This window comes from Chlorocebus sabaeus, chromosome 20 (genome assembly GCF_047675955.1).
Source record: "Chlorocebus sabaeus isolate Y175 chromosome 20, mChlSab1.0.hap1, whole genome shotgun sequence".
In the NCBI taxonomy this organism is placed as follows: domain Eukaryota; kingdom Metazoa; phylum Chordata; class Mammalia; order Primates; family Cercopithecidae; genus Chlorocebus; species Chlorocebus sabaeus.
The window spans coordinates 71,512,854-71,531,868 of record NC_132923.1 but is presented as its reverse complement, the minus strand read 5'-3'; the positions used below and the strand labels follow the sequence as shown (position 1 = coordinate 71,531,868).

At 38.6% G+C, this 19,015-nt stretch overlaps 1 protein-coding gene across 8 annotated transcripts in view; it reads left to right on the top strand.

Moving 5' to 3' along the window:
• The window catches only part of DNAJC6 (DnaJ heat shock protein family (Hsp40) member C6), a 157,528-nt gene that overhangs the window by 113,280 nt on the left and 25,233 nt on the right, over positions 1–19,015 (top strand). For all 8 annotated transcript variants that reach the window (XM_007978434.3, XM_007978441.3, XM_007978439.3 and 5 more), the window contains 7 exons: positions 7,909–8,031; positions 12,680–12,813; positions 14,517–14,711; positions 15,620–15,737; positions 17,151–17,230; positions 18,058–18,251; positions 18,348–18,428. In XM_007978434.3, coding sequence (XP_007976625.2) covers positions 7,909–8,031; positions 12,680–12,813; positions 14,517–14,711; positions 15,620–15,737; positions 17,151–17,230; positions 18,058–18,251; positions 18,348–18,428 — 925 coding nt within the window. The remainder of the gene's footprint in view (positions 1–7,908; positions 8,032–12,679; positions 12,814–14,516; positions 14,712–15,619; positions 15,738–17,150; positions 17,231–18,057; positions 18,252–18,347; positions 18,429–19,015) is intronic.

The following is a 19,015-nucleotide window of genomic DNA, read 5'->3' as shown; positions in this document are numbered from 1 at the left end:
GGTGCGTGATTCATAAAACACTAGATGTGGCAATTAAGTCATACTCTCTGTAGAAGCTTTCATTCCTATGCTTAGTGAATGGCTGCTTCTGCCCATCCTGTCTTGGGCTAGGGATGATGGAGAGATGAAAATTGAATGGTATTCAGCCCTGGCGATGATTTGGCCTCTTTTTCCCACTGGGTGGTATCATGGCAGCCCTGTAATCTGTATGGTGTCCTCTGATGCTAAGCAAACCCAGGAGGTGTTCAAGGTGTTCAGGAAAACTGGAGATAGCATTGCGAAGTGTCAGTTACTGCATGAAGCTGTGAACTCCAGAGAGCTACAAAAATAGCTTGCAGTGATTGAATTCCTTTTTTATTTTGTTGGTTTTGTTTATGCCTTAGTGGTTTCCCCTTTTAGACAGAGCACATGCTTTTAAAAAATTCTAATTGTATGTTTGCTTAATGGTGTATAATTATATATCAAGTAAATATATAATTATGGAGTACTTTAAATTAATATTATTTACTTGATTGAGTTAATGATTCTGGAGCTATTTGCCTATTGTGCTAAGAATAATTTAGCCAACTTTTAGCTGAGACTCATTACAGATATTGACATTTAGGGTGTGTGTGTGTGTGTGTGTGTGTGTAATAGCCAGTTTTTAAAACCTTCAAAAATATTGCTGGGGCAATAAATTTTCTATACTTTCATTCTGTTAGAGTCTGAAAAAACCCAATAAAATGGGTTCACCTGTTCCCTCCTCAAGATATGGTACATGTGGACAAATCTTATTATAAAACTAGATTGCCAAATGGGGTTCATTCCTTTATTCTTTCACTCATTCATTCACTCGGCAAGTACCTGCTGAGCATCTACCATATGAGCAACACATGCACAGTGGACACTGGGGTTACAAAAATGAGTAAGTTATGGTCTCTCTTCTCATGGAGCTCGGTGTCTAGAAGGGGGAGACAGATATAAGCAGTTTATTCAGTACTGCTTGACCACAAGCTGGCATTTACTGTGTTTATGTTGTGCTACTTAATTCTGACAACAATCCTACAATGCTCATTTACACTTTACACACTAGATAAGTGAGGCCTGGAGAGGTTAGTAAGTTGCTTAAGGTTAATCAAGTAGTAAATGGTAAATCCAGAGTGAAAATCCAGCCTGTGGACTTAACCATGTTGCTCTACTGAAAAAAGCTGTAATAGATGAAAATAAACAGGGGCTTGAGTATAAAGATGACTAAGCATTTCTGTGAGTATTAGAGAAATGGTCAGAGACAAGAGAGCACTTAAACTTTTTTTTTGTTTGTTTTTTAAACATTTGAGTTAAATATGCATATATAATGTACCATTTTAACCATTTTAAGTGTACAGTTTAATTACATTTATATTATTTTTTCCTCCTTCAAATCCCGTCCCACTCCCCTTCCTGGCCTCCGTTAACTGCTAATCTATGTTTATCTTCACGAGATCCACATTTTTAGTTTCTGCATATGAGTAAAAAACATGCAATATTTCTCTTTCTGTGCTTGGGTTATTTCACTTATAATGGCCTCCAGTTCCATCCCTGTTGCTGCAAATGACAGGATTTCATTCTTTTTTATGTGAATAATATTTCATTGTGTATGTATACCACATTTTATTTATCCATTCATCCATTGGTAAGCACTTAGGTTGATTCCATATTTTGGCTATTGTGAATAGTGCTGCAGTAAACATGGGAGTGCAGCTTTATCTTCGATATGTTGATTTCCTTTCTTTTGGATATATACCCAGTAGTGGAATTGCTGGGTCATATGGAACCTTCATACTGTTCTCCAGAGTGATTGTACTAATTTACATTCCCACCAACAGTGTATAAGAGTTCCCTTTCCTCCACATTTTCACCAGTATCTGGTATTACCTGCCTTTTTGATACAAACTATTTTAACTGAAGTGAGATGACACTATATTGTGATTTTGATTTGCATTTCTCTGATTGGTGGTGTTGGACATTTTTTCATACAACTGTGTGCCATCTCTATGTCTTCTTTTGAAGATCTGTTAATTCTGTTCAACTCTTTTGCCCAGTTTTTAATTTTTTTTTTTAACTATTGAGTTGTTTGAGCTCCTTATATATTCTGGTTATTAATTTCTTGTCAAATGAATAGTTCACAAGTATTTCCTGCCATTCAGTGGGTTGTCTTTTCACTTCATTGATTGTTTTCTTTGCTTTGCAGAAGCTTTTTAGCTTCATATAGTCCCAACTATGTATTTTTGCTTTGGTTGCCTGTGCTTTTGAGGTCTTCCACAAGAAATTTTTGTCCAGATCAATGTCCTGGAACATTTCTCTAATGTTTTCTTCTAGTCATTTTATATTTTCAGGTTTTGGATTCAAGTTTTTAATACATTTTGATTTGATTTTTGTATATAGTGAGAGATATAGGTCTATTTTCATTTTTCTGCATATAGTTACCCACTTTTCCCAGCACCATCTATGGAAAAGACTGTCCTCTCCCCACGGCAAGTTCTTGGCATCTTTGTCAAAGATGAATTGGTGGTAAATGTGTGGATTTATATCTGGGTTCTCTGTTTTGTTCCATTAGTTCATGTGCTTGTTTTTATGCTAGTACCATGCTGTCTTGGTTATGGTAGCTTTATAATAAACTTTAAAGTCAGATAATGTGATGCCTCTCACTTTGTTCTTTTTGCTCAGGGTGGCTTTGGCTATTTGGAGTCTTTTGTGGTTCCATATACATTTTAGGTTTTTTTTGTTTTTTTTTTTTTTAATTTCTGTGAAGGATGTCATCGGTGTTTTGATAGAGATTGCATTGGATCTGTATATTGCTTTGGGTAGTATTGCCATTTTAACAATATTATTTCTTCTAATCCATGAGCATGGAATACCTTTTCTTTTTTTGTGCCCTCTTCTATTTCTTCTATCAGAGTTTTATAATTCTTCTTGTGTAGATCTTTCACTTTTTTGGTTAGACTGATTCCCAGGTATTATATATTTTTTTGTAGCTATTGGAAATGGCATTGGTTTCTTGATTTCTTTTTCGGATTGTTGGGTGTTAGCACATATGGATGCTGTTGATTTACGCATGTTGGTTTTGTATTCTGCAACTTTACTGAATTCATTTGCCAGTTCTAACAGTTTTTTTGGTGGTGTTTAGGTTTTTCTAGCCATAAGATCATGTTGAGTTCGAACAAGGGTAATCTGACTTCTTCCTTTCCAATTTAGATGTCCTTTTTTTCTTTTTTTGCCTAATTGCTCTGGCCACGACTTTCAGTATTATGTTGAATAATAGTGGTAAAAGCGGGTATCCTTGTCGTGCTCCATTCTTTAGAGGAAAGGCCTTCAATTTTCCCCCATTCAGTACGATGTTAGCCATGGATTTGTCATAGATGGCCATTATTATTTTGAGGTATGTTCCTTCTATATCTATTTTCATGAGGATTTTTTTTTTTTTTTTTTGAGACGGAGTTTTGCTCTGTCACCCAGGCTGGAGTGCAGTGGTGCGATCTTGACTCACTGCAACCTCTGCCTCCCGGATTCAAGCAGTTCTCCTGCCTCAGCCTCCCAAGTAGCTGGGATTACAGGCACCTGCCACCATGCCCAGCTAAGTTTTGTATTTTTGGTAGAGACAGGGGTTTCACCATGTTGGCCAGGTTGGTCTCAAACTCATGACCTCAAGTAATCTGCCTATCTCACCTCCCAAAGTGCTAGTATTATAGGTGTGAGCTGCCACGCCTGGCCTCATGAGGATTTTTATCATAAAGGGATGTTGAATTTTATCATATACTTTTTCAGCATCTATTGAAATAATCATATATTTTTTGTTCTTGATTATATTAATGTGGTATATAACATTTATTGATTTGCATATATTGAGCCATCCTTTTACCCATGAAGTGAAACTTGTTTTTTTTTTTTTTTTTTTTGGAGACCAAGTCTTGCTCTGTCACCCAGGCTGTAGTGCAGTCATGCAATCTCGGCTCACTGCAAGCTCCGCCTCCCAGGTTCATGCCATTCTCCTGCCTCAGCCTCCTGAGTAACTGGTACTACAGGCGCCCGCCACCATGCCCGGCTAATTTTTTTGTATTTTTAGTAGAGACGGCCTTTCACCATGTTAGCCAGGATGGTCTAGACCTCCTGACCTCGTAATCCGCCCGCCTCGGCCTCCCAAAGTGCTGGGATTACAGACGTAAGCCACCACGCCCGGCCATGAAGTGAATCTTTATTGATAATGGTGAACGATCTATTTAATGTGTTGTTGCATTTGATTTGCAAGTATTTGGTTGAGGATTTTTGTATCTGTGTTCTTCAGTGATACTGGCCTGTAGTTTTCTTTTTTTGTTGTATCCTTCTCTAGTTTTAGTGTCAGGCAATGCTGGCCTTGTAGAATGAGTTCAAAAGTATTTCTTCTTCCAGTTTTTAAAAAAATAGTTTGAGTAGGATTAATATTAGTTATTTTTAAAATATTTGGTAGAATTCAGCAGTGAATCCATCAGACCCTGGGCCTTTCTTTGATAGGAGAATTTTTATTACAGCCTCAATCTCATTACTTGTTACTGGTTTGTTGAGGTTTTCTATTTCTTCATGGTTCAATCTTGGTAGGTTGTATGTGTCCAGGCATTTATCCATTTCTTCTAAGTTTTCTGATTTGTTGGTATATAGTTGTTCATAGTTGCCATCTCTTATGAGTCTTTGTATTTCTGAGGTCTCAGTTGTTATGTCTCCTTCTTCATTCCTGGTTTTATTTATTTGGGTCTTCTCTCTCTTTTTCTTAGCTTACCTAGAGGTTTATTGATTTTGTGTATTGTTTCAAAAAAACAACTTTTTATGTTGTCTATCTTTTTTCTTTTTAGTTTTAATTTTCTTAATTTTTGCTCTGGTCTTTATTATTTCTTTCCTTCTATTAATTTTGGCTTTAGTTTGTTCTTCCTTTTCTAGTTCCTTGAGATGTATGTTAGGTTGTTAATTTGAAGTCTTTCTACTTTTTTGATATCAGTGTTTATTGCTATAAACTTTTCTCTTAGTACTTCTTTTGCTGTATCCCATATGTTTTTGTATATTTCTATTTTAATTTGTTTCAAGAAATTTTTAAATTTCTTTCCTAATTTCTTCATTGACTCATTGGTTCTTCAGCAGCATGTTGTTTAATTTCCATGTGTTTATGTATTTTCCAAGGTTCTTTTTGTTATTTAGTTGTAAAGTTTTATTCCACTGTAGTCAGAGAAGATGCTTGGTATGATTTCTATTTTATTTATTTATTTATTTTTGAGATGAAGTCTCGCACTGTTGCCCGGGCTAGAGTGCAATGGCGTGATCTTGGCTCACTGCAACCTCCCCCTCCCAGGTTCAAGTGATTCTCCTGCCTCAGTCTCCCGAGTAGCTGGGATTACAGATGCCTGGCACCACGCCCAGCTAATTTTTTGTATTTTTAGTAGAGACAAGAGTTTCACTATGTTGGTCAGGCTGTTCTTGAACTCCTGACCTTGTGATCTGCCTGCCTCGGCCTCCCAAAGTGTTGAGATTACAGGCATGAGCCACCGCACCCGGCCAATTTCTATGTTTTTGAATTTGTGCAGACTCGTTTTGTGGACTATGGTCTATTCTAGAAAACGTTCCATGTGCTAATGAAAAGAATATAAATTCTGCAGCAGTTAGGTAAAATATTCAGTAAATGTCAGTAAGGCCTATTGGATCTTGAACGTGGGTTTTAAAAGATGAATTGGAGTTTACCAAGGGAAGAAAATACATTGCAGACAGAAAGGAGCTTGTACAAATATACATTTTATGATTCCTCTGACAGCAAAATGTATCTTCCCAGTTATTCTGTATTTTTAGTCAGTAAGTCATTTCCATTCCTTGAAAACAGACACATCAATAGGGAATATATATGTGGGTAAAGATTAGACCAGAAACAGCCCTGAATCATGTTGGGTAAAAGGGGCAAGCCATTATAAAGTTTAAATTGACAGAGGCCAGTACTAGATCACCCTGGACTGTTTGGGAGCTATGCCAAAAATTTCAAATACTTTGTTTAATAAACCATACTTGTCCCTCCCAAAGGTATATGAAAGTGGGTAACCTGGAGGTCTCCTACCATTGCCCTACAGTCATCTTGTAGAAAAAAGTTACACATTAACCAAAAAGAATGGGCTTTCTTGGCAGCCCCAGAGAGAGAAACTCAATGTGTTTGCTTTTAGATGTCAGCTCTACCAAGAGCATAGATAACTTCCCAGTCATATTTTGATTATTTATTATCTGGTTACCAGAAAAGGGCTAATCAAACACATTCCTCCTGCCTCCCTTTCCCATGGTCAAATAGAAGGAATTTGAGACATTTGGGATTGCAGAGCACATTCTGACATCATCTGTATGAAGCCTCTTCTTTCTCCAGAATTCTTTATCTCAGGAAATAGCACTTCTTGTGTCCTTCTATCCAGCCATTCAAGCTGGAAACCTGGAGTTCAGGCTTAACTCTTTCCTCTCCCTCCCCTGATACACTCTTCAGTACACCTCTCCACATGCACACACTGCCACCATGTATCACCTGTCTTATGTCCAGGTGTCCCACCACCTTTCTATCTCCTGAGTCCCTCAAGTATGTTTGTACCCCACTGCCACTCAGCTAGCCTTAGCCACCATCATCCCTTATTGATACTTCTCACCAACCTCCTGACTGGGCTCCCTACCTTTAAGCTCTTGTTATCCATTTCTATTCTCCATACCGGAGCCTGAAAGATCTTTGGAAATGTAGATCTGAGAGTTGATCTCCTTAAATATTCTCCCAGCTCTTTAAAAAGACTGTATGATCTGGCCCTTCAGTCTATACTCTCACCATGGAGGACTTCATTTTTCTTCAAATATGGCCCATCCTGACTGCAGCGCTTTGCATTGGCAGTTACCTGATAAAATAATAATAATTGCCGACATTTATTATCACTCTGGGTGTGTCAGATACTGAGCTAAGCTCTTAAAGTACGTGTTCATGTAGTATCCACAGCTGTGTGAGTTACGTAAGAGGTAATGTTCACCACATTTTATGAAGAAAGAAAGGCTTAAAGAGGTTATGAAGTTTGTCCAACTGTAAGCTTCTCCTTGTTGTTTCTTAGCTAAATTAGTAAATATGTAATCAACTGGGGATCATGCCTTAACACTATTTTGAGGCAAATGGTAATGTCAACCAGTGTGCTGTTGTAACATGATGATTTATATTCAGAAGATCTGGGCTGCAGTGCTGGCACTGAGCAGCACTGTGACTCTGGGTAACCTCTGAGAGTCAGTTTTCTCATCTGCAAAATGGGGATTATATTAATACCTGTCTTAGATGATTGTTGCATGGACCAGAGCCAAGCAGTGTTCCTGTAACTTAGTTGATGATCCATAATGTGTGAAAAAATATGCATGTTAAGTGAATGAAAATGCCAAGGGTTTCCCCTGTAAGTTGTGTCCTTTGATTAAAAGAGAAAAAAAAATAGATCCATGCACAAGCTTGCCTTTGGCTCACTCTGTAGCACTTTTCATGTTATCATGAGAGCTGGGATAAATCAGAGATGGTGCAGGACTTATAACCCTACAATTAAACATTTGTGGGAAGGTCAAAACATTTTATGCTTAACAGAAATGAAATTCTATGTAACCTCACAGAATCAAAAAAATCCAAGTATGTGCTTGAAATGGTCTAGTTTAATTTAAAATGTGTTTCAAAATGTGTTTTCATACCTTTACTGAAACAGAATTCTTTAATTTAAAAAATTGCTGTGTTAAACACCCTCTTCTTCATGTATTTGGACCCTGTTCCCACTGTTCCTGCCTACATTAAGAGAGGATGTGGTATCACTTCCAGAAGATATTGTTTGGTGTGATACCTGCTTATGAAGAGGAAGTTGCTGGAGGAATTAATTTCCTTTTGCTGTGTTCCCTTAGGTCTCAGAATGCAGTTGGCCCATTAGGCAGGCTCCCAGTCTGCACAACCTTTTTGCTGTGTGTCGGAATATGTATAACTGGTTACTGCAGAATCCCAAAAATGTCTGTGTTGTCCACTGCTTGGTGAGTAACCTTTTGTTGTTGGTGGTGATGGTTTGGTTTGGTTAAATATGGATGAGCCTGTACACAATGGTAGACAGGTAACATTTGAGTTCAATAGGATTTATTGAGCCCATATTTAGGAATTAGATAATGTGAGAGTTGTAAAAATAAGGAAGGGATTTATTATTCTGGACTTAAAGCTTGACTACCAATGGGAAAGGCAGATGTATACACAACTCACATAGTGTAGGGACTCTAGAATGTGCTAAATATTATAAAGGAGGTAGAAACAGGAGTGATGTGTGCACAGCTAAAAATGCCATTGACTTTTGTGTAAATAAAGTAAACATTAACATATTGGCATATTTATTTTTTCTTCCTGTTTGTGTTTGAATGAAAATAAAAGAAAAAAGATACCTATGTCCTTGTAAGGAGTCACATAGATTGACCGTATTTGAGAGCATTCCCACTGGGACTAATGATTTTTCTGGCCATCGACTTCCTAGAGTTCCTTTTCCTAACTCTTCTCAGAACTCTTGCCTGTCCTTTACAACTCAACTTTCAATAAAATCCTTCTGACTCTTGAGTATTTTCACAATACAGACATTCCCATTATATCTAAATGTCTTCTGTGACTTTTAATACCGTATGTCATAATAAGCTCTTCTACATATTTTCCCACTAGACTATTGTAATCTTGCAGGAGGGAACCATGCCTTTTTTAAAACTTTTGTACTCCAGGCATAAAAGGCTTCAGTAAGTGACTGAATACACAAATGGAATCTGAGCATTAATGCTGGAAATTTCATTGCTTCTATAAACTTTAGTGTGTATGTTTTTGCTATAGTATTACTTGATGATTCCCCACCCCCTGTCTTTTCTTGAGAGCCAGTTGGCTAAAACAGGAAAGAAACAGGAAAGAAAGTTGAAGAACATTTTTTCTTTCTTTTTGCTTCAAATCTCCAAACTCTTGGCAATAAAGGAAAAACACTTGGTGTTTGTAAGAATTTAATGTTGAAGACCAAAGGATTTTCCTTTCCAAGGCACAGCAGATGGTGCAACAGAACAGATTACTTTTAGGGACTAAGCAGCCTTAAGCACCTTGGTGATTTTCTCTTCACTCAAGAATTTTCTCTAAGTTCAGAGAGCCTACATCTGACAGCTTGATGGAGGAAAGATGACTCAACAGAGACCAGAAACTCCCGGTTCCAGTGATTCTTCATAAAGAATAAAAACCCAATGAAGAAGAAAAAAGAAGAGGCAAACAAAAGATTATGGTTCTACAGGGGTGCTCAATAAACTCGCTCGAAAAGAATATGCATATGTTGAAATCAATACCATGTCTTTGGGAGATGGAATTGAAGCTGGGGGAGGGAACTTTTTTTCTTTTCTTTTTTTTTTTTTAAGACGGAGTCTCGCTCTATCGCCAGGCTGGAGTGCAGTAGCACAGTCTCGGCTCACTGCAACCTCCACTTCCCGGGTTCGAGTGATTCTCCTGCCTCAGCCTCCCAAGTAGCTGGGACTACAGGCATGCGTTACCACACCCATCTAATTTTTGTATTTTTAGTAGAGACAGTTTTCACCATGTTGGCCAGGATGGTCTCAATCTCTTGACCTCGTGATCCACCTGTCTTGGCCTCCCAAAGTGCTGGGATTACAGGAGTGAGCCACCGTGCCCAGCCTCTTATTTTTATCTTAATATACTACTGGTTGTTTTATTAAAAATAAGCATAGCTGAGCATAGTGGCTCATGCCTGTAATTCCAGCACTTTGGGAGACCGAGGTGGGTGGATCACTTGAGGTCAGGAGTTTGAGACCAGCCTGGCCAACATGGTGGAACCCCATCTCTACCAGCCAGGTGTGGTGCTATGTGCCTGTAATCCCAGCTACTCGGGAGGCTGAGGCAGGAGAATCGCTTGAACCTGGGAAGTGGAGGTTGCAGTGGACCGAGATAGTGTCATTGCACTCCAGTCTGGGCAACAGAGTAGGATTCTCTCTCAAAATAATAATAATAATAGTGATGATGATGATAATAATAATAATAATATAGTCTTTTAGTAGAAACAAAAACTTTTTAAAAGACTTGCATCACAGGGAAAAAGAGAGGCTACATATCCGAGAGTCATGGATCTGTGAAAAGAGTGTCAGGAAGGCTAAATTCTGAAAATAAATCAGATTAAGAAAAATATCCTTTGTTTAAAACTGTGTTTGGAATAAGGACAACAACAAATTCTTGAGGCACGTGGTATAATCTTAACTCCTTTATTCTGTTTTCTTTATCAGAGGGAACAAATGTCAAACTAGGAAGGATGTAACAATGATACTTAAGACAAAGCTGATAGGTAGCAAGATAGTACGAGAGCCTCACAATCCTTCAAATTAATTCACTCTCAAGGCTTAAATTATGTGACACAATGCCAAAAGCACTTGGAGAAGCAATTATGGATTTCATTTGTAATATGAAGAAACAGGAAGGAGAGGTGCCAGGCAAATGAAGAGAGGAGATTTTTTCCCAAAATATGGAAGGAGGTTGATCCTGGAAAGTTATAGGCTTGTGAACCTGATGGTAATTCAAGGCACAATTCTGAGAAAGTTTTGCACAGATGATTTTAAACTCTTAGCAAAAGGGGAGTCTTCATTGGTTCATTATGAGCACATATAAAACCAACTGAACACTTCACATGACTAATAGACTAGTTGAGATAGTTTATTGGAGTCCTGCAAGATATTTCTTATTTTGTTATAGTCAAGATGGAGAAATTTGGCTAGGTTGTTTTATATTTAGTTGAGTTGAGGTTGAATATCTGCTTCCAAAGGTAGGTGATTAATGGATCACCTTTCTCCTGGGAGAAGGTTTTATTTAGTTATTATTTTAATCAACACCTTTGATGAAGATGTGGAAATTCAGCTTATCAATTTTCTTAGAATTATAAAGGTCAGATAATGAATTTGGATTTTAAAAGTTCTTGTAGGTTGGTCACTTAACAAAAACTAACAACCTGAAATTAAATACAAGATGAATGTGAAGTCCTGAATTCTGGTTTTAAAAGATTAAACATATTTGCACATTACCTTAACAGATCATCTGGAAAAAAATCTAGGGGTTTTAGTGAATAGAGAGAATAATAAAAGCTTATGTTGTTACTTAGCCTGCATTTATACTAGTTTGGCCTGGGGTTATGTTAATACAAGCATAGTGTCCAGAATAAAGAAGATGATACTTCTTCTCTAGTCTGGTCAGAATATATCTCATATCTTGCATTTCACATCTGGGCAGCACATTTAAGGTTGTCATTTTAAAACTTGAATTTGTTTAGAAGAAATGTGCTAAATGACGACATCTCTTAAAATGGAATATCAAATGAGGAAGAATAGAAGGGATTGAGTTCATTTTAAAAGGGAAATAGAAGCATTGATGGAAAGGGAGAGTATTTCAGATATGTGAAGGACTGCTATAGGGAGAAAGGAATAGGTTTATTTTTTGGTCTTAAAAAAGGATGAGGGTCACTGAGTGGAAGCTATGGAGGAATGGAATTCAGCTCAACATATTCAATATAAGGAAGAGCTCTGTAAACTGGAATGGGCTACTTCAAGTAGAAGTAATCTCCCTGTCACTTAAAGTGTTCTAGAAGAGGCTAGGCCACCATCTGTCAGGGATGTTACTGAATTTTGTCTTAATTAGCTTGAGCTGCCATAACAAATATACCATAGGCCAGGTGGCTTAAACAACAGAAATGTAGTTCTGGAGGTTGGAAAGTCCAAGATCAAGGTGACTACAGTTCTTTTCTTTCTTTTTTTCTTTTTTAAGAGATGGGGTTTCACCACGTTGCCTAGGCTGGTCTTGACCTCCTGAGCTCAGGCAATCTGCCCGCCTTGGCCTCCCAAAGTGCTGGGATTACAGACATGAGCCACTGTGCCCAAAGTGCCTGCACTTCTAATGTCTGGTGAGGGCCTGCTTCTGGGGTGGCAGATGGCTGTCTTCTTGTATCTTCACGTGGCCAAAAGCAAAGGGAGATGACAGCAAGCTCTTTTATCTCTTCTTATAAGGGCACATTTCCCATTCATGAGAGCTCCACTCTCCCTACCTAATTACCTCCCCAAAGTCCCACCTCCTAATACCATCACATTGGGGTTAGGATTTCAGCATATGAATTCTGAGGCATACAGACATTTAGTCCATAACAGATTTATTTCTACATTGAATGAAGTTGAATCTGGTGAAGGTTCTTTATTTTATATGAACCTAGGAACATACTTTGCATGAGATACATATATGCCATATCCCAACAAGCAGCATTTACCTAACCTGTGAGCTCTTTACTTCCAGTTCTAAACCAAGAGACTTCAACTATTAATTATGATGCTAACAAGTCCAAAGTTACTTTGAAGTTTATATTGTTTTTCAGTAAATATATACAAATCAAGTGTATTTTGCTGGGCTTCTCAGATTAGAGTCAATTTTATTCTAAGGATAAGTCTTTCCTTGCTGCTTTAATTTAAAAAGCTGAAACAAATTTTGGTTTTCAAGTAAATAATTTTTAAATGAAAAGCACCCACAGTTAAGAGGATTTCTCCTCTATCTCTCTCTTAATTGCAAATTCTGCCGTTCTCATTGGAGAATGGCTGATTTGATCATGTTCATAATGAATTTATGCATTTTCTTTGACAGGATGGACGGGCGGCATCATCAATTCTGGTTGGTGCTATGTTCATTTTCTGTAATCTCTACTCTACTCCTGGCCCAGCCATTCGATTGCTATATGCCAAGCGACCAGGAATTGGACTTTCACCATCCCACAGGAGGTAAAGTAAGCTAGATGCTGGGTAGGCATAGATGTGGTCTAATTGGTGTCATGTACTGTTTTAAATCTGCCTTGTAAATCCTTTCATAAGTTTCTTTTACTTTATCTTTGTGTTAGTCCATTTTCATATTGCTATGAAGAACTACTTGAGACTGGGTAATTTATAAAGAAAAAGAGGTTTAATGGATTCACAGTTCCACATGGCTGGGGAGGCCTCACAATCATGGCAGAAGGCAAAGGAGGAGCAAAGGCACGTCTTACATGGCGGCAGGCAAGAGAGCATGTGCAGGGGAACTACCTTTTATAAAACCGTCAGATTTTGTGAGACTTATTCACTGTCATGAGAACAGCATGAGAAAACCTGCCTCCATGATTCAATTACCTCCCACCGGATCCCTCCCACAACATGTGGGGATTATGGGAGCTACAATTCAAGATGAGATTTGGATGGGGACACAGTCACACTACATCAATCTGGCATTATCCTGAACTATGGAAAAATGGAATTGGATTAGGATATTGGATTGCCATTCAGTTTGTAAGCCCCCATATGAAAATTTATGATGTTAAAATTAGAAGCAAACTTTAAATAATACTTATGTCCAACTTCCCTCATTTTACAGGTGAGGAAACTGTGTCTCAAGATAGGTTGTGATTTGCCTGAGGTCTAATGCCTAATGGACATAGCCAGAACAACCTTCCTCATCCCAAGCTCTAAGACCAGTCCCTTTTTGTTTTATTTTATGGGTCTTTATTGAAAAACAGCAGTAGCTGGTTATACTTATCACTGGTGATCCTCCTGTGGGGAACATGATTAACAAAGGGAAATGCAAAAATACATAGAGAATAAAGCATTTTAAAATTCACTTTTTCTTGTAACTCTGATATAGAAATAAAATAGATTACAAAAGATAATCTGAAAAATGGAATAAAAAAGAAAACGTTTTTAGATAACATTCATTTTTCTTTCCTTTAATCACATTTCTTCATTTTTTTAAAAATTGCATCTCTTTAACGTTTTGGATTAAAAGTGCTTCTGATGATAAAATTCTAAAATTTATCCAAATCCGAATTTTAGCTGATAAATTAGATATGCTAGATAAGATAGGAATAGATGTTCAAATATTGAAGTACTATAAAACTCCCATAAGCTTTTTGATTTAATAAATACCCTATTATCAGTTCATTGGGGAAGTACAGCAATCTCAGTAGACAAAATCTTTCCTAAGTTATTGGTCGCATTATCTTTTGCTAGTTAATGTTTAATAAATTAATAGAATGGGTCGGGTGTGGTGGCTTACGCCTGTAATCCCAACACTTTGGGAGGCCAAGTCGGTGGATCACGAGGTCAGGAGATCGAGAACATCCTGGCCAACACGGCAAAACCCCGTCTCTACTAAAAATACAAAAATTAGCTGGGTGTGGTGGCGGGTACCTGTGGTCCCAGCTACTAGAGAGGCTGAGGCAGGAGAATGGTGTGAGCCCAGGAGGCAGAGCTTGCAGTGAGCTGAGATCATGCCAATGCACTGCAGCCTAGGTGACAGAGCAAGACTCCATCTCAAAAAAAAAAAAAAAAAAAAAAGGAAATTAATAGAGTAAATTTTTATTATAACAATAATTTGCAAGAAGAATCTTCATAGCAAATATTGATTGCTTGCTCCTCCTGGTGTGATGGGCCCCAACAGAGCCAATCTTCTGTTTCAGATACCTGGGCTATATGTGTGACCTACTCGCAGACAAGCCCTACTGCCCTCACTTCAAACCTCTCACAATTAAGTCGATCACTGTCAGTCCAATACCCTTTTTCAACAAACAGAGGAATGGATGTCGCCCTTACTGTGATGTACTGATTGGAGAAACCAAAATATATTCAACTTGCACAGATTTTGAACGAATGAAGTAAGTCATGATACTTTACTTCTTCCTGTGTACTTCTCAATTCTTGTGTAAATGAGCAGGAATGAGTTGAATCATATTCTTCTTGCAAGACGATATCATTGTGAAATAGCTGATATATAAAAAATGTTCAACATCAGTGGTAATCCTAGAAAAGTACAAATAAATCAGGGGATGCCATGAGCCCTTTCAAATCAAATGGTGATATAGGCTAACGGACTAGCATGAGCTATATAGAGGATTAAGACAGTGGAGGGGAACACAGGACACCTGCTCATTGAAGGAGGAGATGGCCTTGATGGGATTAGGTGAGGGTAATGGAAGAATTACTGATGAATGAGGTTTCTAAGTGAGCAACTAGGTAGATGGTGATGTAATTAAAGAAGTTATAGAATCCATAATAGACAGCAGGTGCCAATGGATGGTCATAGGGGATGTGGAGGGAAGGGAATGGGTGGTAATGTAAAATGAAATTAGTTTGGAATAGATTGAATTTGACGATTGGCATCCAAGACTTTCACAGAGCATGACATTTCTGTTTGTATCCTGATCTCCAGTGGATTTTTTGTTCCCTTTATCTCTGCTTTTACTATTAATTTAAAGTTAAGAAAAGGCAAATACATGGGGGCTAGATGCATTTGAGGAAAATGAAATCTGCAAAGCAGGCATGGGCAATTGCAGTCCAGATGGGATGCAGAGAGGGGGCCTGGCATTAGATCAGCACCATCCCACTGCACAACCAGTTGGCACTGGCTGCACTCCTGTTTTTTGCTCAAGATAGTAAATAGTTTCTGGGTCCAGGCCTGGGCAAACAGGCCTCTGGGCCAGAGCCACAGAGGGCTATACCTGTGTCTGTGTGATTGTACCTGATTGGACTCTCTTTCAATGTATATTTTGGTCTGTGTTTACAGAGAATATCGTGTCCAAGATGGAAAAATCTTCATTCCCTTGAACATCACTGTGCAAGGAGATGTGGTCGTTTCCATGTATCACTTGAGGTCAACCATTGGGAGCCGGCTACAGGCTAAGGTATGGTTTTAGGAAGAATCATGGCATAAGCTCATCTGAGTCTTCAATAGGAGTATTTCTGAATCTTTTCTCCCCATCACTTTGGGCTCGAGTGACTTATAGTTTTAGAATGAGAAAGAGTCTTTAAAGATTGCTTAGCTCATCTCCTTCATCTTACAGGGGAGGAACTGAGACTTAGAGAGGTTATGACTTGCTCAAAGTCCTTGGCATGATGTCTGTGCCAGAGGGTGGCAGCCCCGGAACTCTTAGCAACCCATGCTCTTTAGAAGCCTGTGCTTTTCTTATAGTGCTCCATTTGGATCAGTGTAAGGGAAGACATTTCTACTGAGGATGTGGAATTAGGGATTGTATTTTTTCAGTTTTAGAAATTGAGATAAAACTACATAACATAGAAGTCACCCTTTTAAAGTATACAATGCAGTTATTCTTCGTATATTCAAAAGGCTGTGCAAACATCACTACTATCTAATTCCAGAACATTTTCATCACCCACAAAAGATACCCTGTACCTACTAGCAGTCACTTCCTATTCCCTCTCCTCCATCTCCTGGCAACCACTGATCTACTTTCTGTCTCTATGGGTTTGTCTATTTGGGACATTTTATATAATGGAATCATATAGTACGTAGCCTTTTGAGGCTTCCTTCTCTCACTTAGCATAATGTTTTTGAAGCTGATCATGCTATAGCATGTGTCAGTACTTCATTATTTTATATGGCCAAATATTATTCCATTGTAATGTCACAATTTATTAATCTCAGTTGATAATCTCAGTTAATAATCATCAGTTGGTGAACATTTGGGATATTGCCATTTTTTTGCTAATAGGAATAATGTGACAAGTAACTGTGTTTTGATTCATCACATATTGGTTAAGTGAGTGCTTTGTGCCAGCCATTGTTGAGGTTTTTAGGATTGACAAGAGTGAGATTATGTCTCTGCCTTTAAGGGACTCACTTTCGCAAGGGAAATCCATACAAGTAGGAATATGCATGATACCATATTAGAGGGAGGATGAGGTGTTATAATGGGAGCAGTTTGTTTTAGCCAGCAGTGGCCTAGAAAGGCTACAGAGAGAATATGAACTTTCAAGATATGTCTTAAAGGATGAGTTCATTGGGTTGGAACAGGGCATCCTGGGTAGAAGGAATGCAATAAGTCAAAATATGCCCGTGTGCAAGAACATAGTACTTAGCAGATGAGAAAATGGTTTGCTGAGGCAGAGTTCAAGGAGAGGAGAGGCTGGAAATGAAGCTGAGCCTATTCTAACTGGGGCGGTCATTTAATATCCATAGTAAACACAAATTCAGATATTGAAACAGTTGAAGGTACATGGCTCCCAAAAATCTAATCTTTTGATCAGAGTCCCTTTTCGCTGATTGATTGTAACGTGCTGCTCTCATGTATTTTTAGGTGACCAACACGCAGATATTCCAGCTTCAGTTTCACACTGGATTCATACCACTGGACACAACAGTTTTAAAATTCACCAAGTAAGGACTGGTTGGGCCAAAATTCTGTTTGAATCAAAGTAGCTGTGAAGTGCTGAGACTCCATAGCACTAGGCTGTAGCATCCCCTGGAATCCTGTGCTGCTAGACTACTGAGTGTCACTCAGTAGCACAGAGAGGCTGTGGGCATTCCAAAGCTTTCAGTTGGATATGATTTCTCTTCAGAAGTACAAAGGGACCAAAGACTTCAAATAGAAAGGTCTAAAATTCTATGTGAGGGAATAAGGGTAAACAAAGCGGGACAAAGTATCACTACTTTTGATCCTTTGCATCTGTGTATCCCCTTGTGTTTTCCAGTGGGGATGGCAGTTTAATCAGTGGTATGATATCAGCAATGACGCATCAGAATAGATGCCCTGCCATAGCACTGAAGCAGGCTTCTGGAGGACCTTTCTGCAACGACATTAACCTATCTCATAGTGTGGTCTAGGTGAACTCAGGTGTGGGGGTGGCTAAAGCTAGGGTGGAGTTGCTGGGGCCAGGATAGGAGTAGATGTTTAAGGGCTCAGGACAGTGGCTGTGGGCCTATTGCACTATTTTAATAATGGATTTTGCCATGCCAGTCACATCAGCCCTGCTTTCTAGAATGCAGTAGCATCCAAATTTGTTGAGCAGGCATTCTCCTCTTTTCTCTAGATTAGGAAACTGAAGCTCAGAAAAGTAAAGTAACTTATCTGGTTATGATTGAGTCTTATTTAGAAATGAGTCTTAGATTTAATCTAAGAGTCAACCTAAGACAACTTCTGTGCCAAACATCATACCAGTTCCATTGTTTTTCACTGAACTTATCTTTTTTAAATCCCTATTTAGGCCTGAGTTAGATGCATGCGATGTACCAGAAAAATATCCTCAGCTATTTCAGGTGACACTGGATGTAGAACTACAGCCCCATGACAAAGTAATAGACTTAACTCCTCCATGGGAACATTACTGCACAAAAGATGTCAATCCCAGCATCCTCTTCTCTTCTCACCAGGAACATCAAGATACGCTGGCCTTAGGAGGTATGAGTCACCTGATGGTTTTGTTTTTCAGGATGAACATCTCTGTTATTTATTTCCTGTGTCTCATTGATGCTACATGGTCTTTTTGTCTTTCAGGGCAGGCTCCAATAGATATCCCGCCAGACAACCCCCGGCATTACGGACAAAGTGGTTTCTTTGCCTCTCTCTGTTGGCAAGGTATTTACAAGTGTTTCTTTAAGTCACATGGTTTGATGATTATGTATTTCTTCTGTAAAGATGTTGGCCCTAGAAGCAAACTAAAGTAAATCAGCACTTAGAGGTTATTTAAGCAAGGCACATGGACTCCCACCTGTAAGCCCAGCACTTTGAAAAGCCAGAACAGGAAGACCAGGAGTTCAAGACCAGCCCAGGCAATATAGCGAGACCCTATATCTACAAAAAATTTAAAAAATTAGGTGGGAGTGGTGGCAAATGCCTGTAGTCCTAGCTATATCAGAGGCTGAGGTAGGAAGACTGCTTGAGCCCAGGAGTTCAAGGTTGCAGTGAGCTATGATTGCACCACTGCACTGTATTCTAGGTGACAGAGCAAGACTCCATCTCTAAAAAAAGTTGTTTTAATTAAAAAAATTTTAAAAAGACATCATTCAAGTTTACATCCTTCCAATTCATTTCCTGTTCAAATCAGGCAGCTTCCCTACTTTCAACTCAATAGATGCTCTTAGACTGATGCACAAGGTCATTTTAACTGAATTCTCCCTTCTCTATCTATGCTGTGTTTTTGGTCACATCTTTTCTGGACTAAC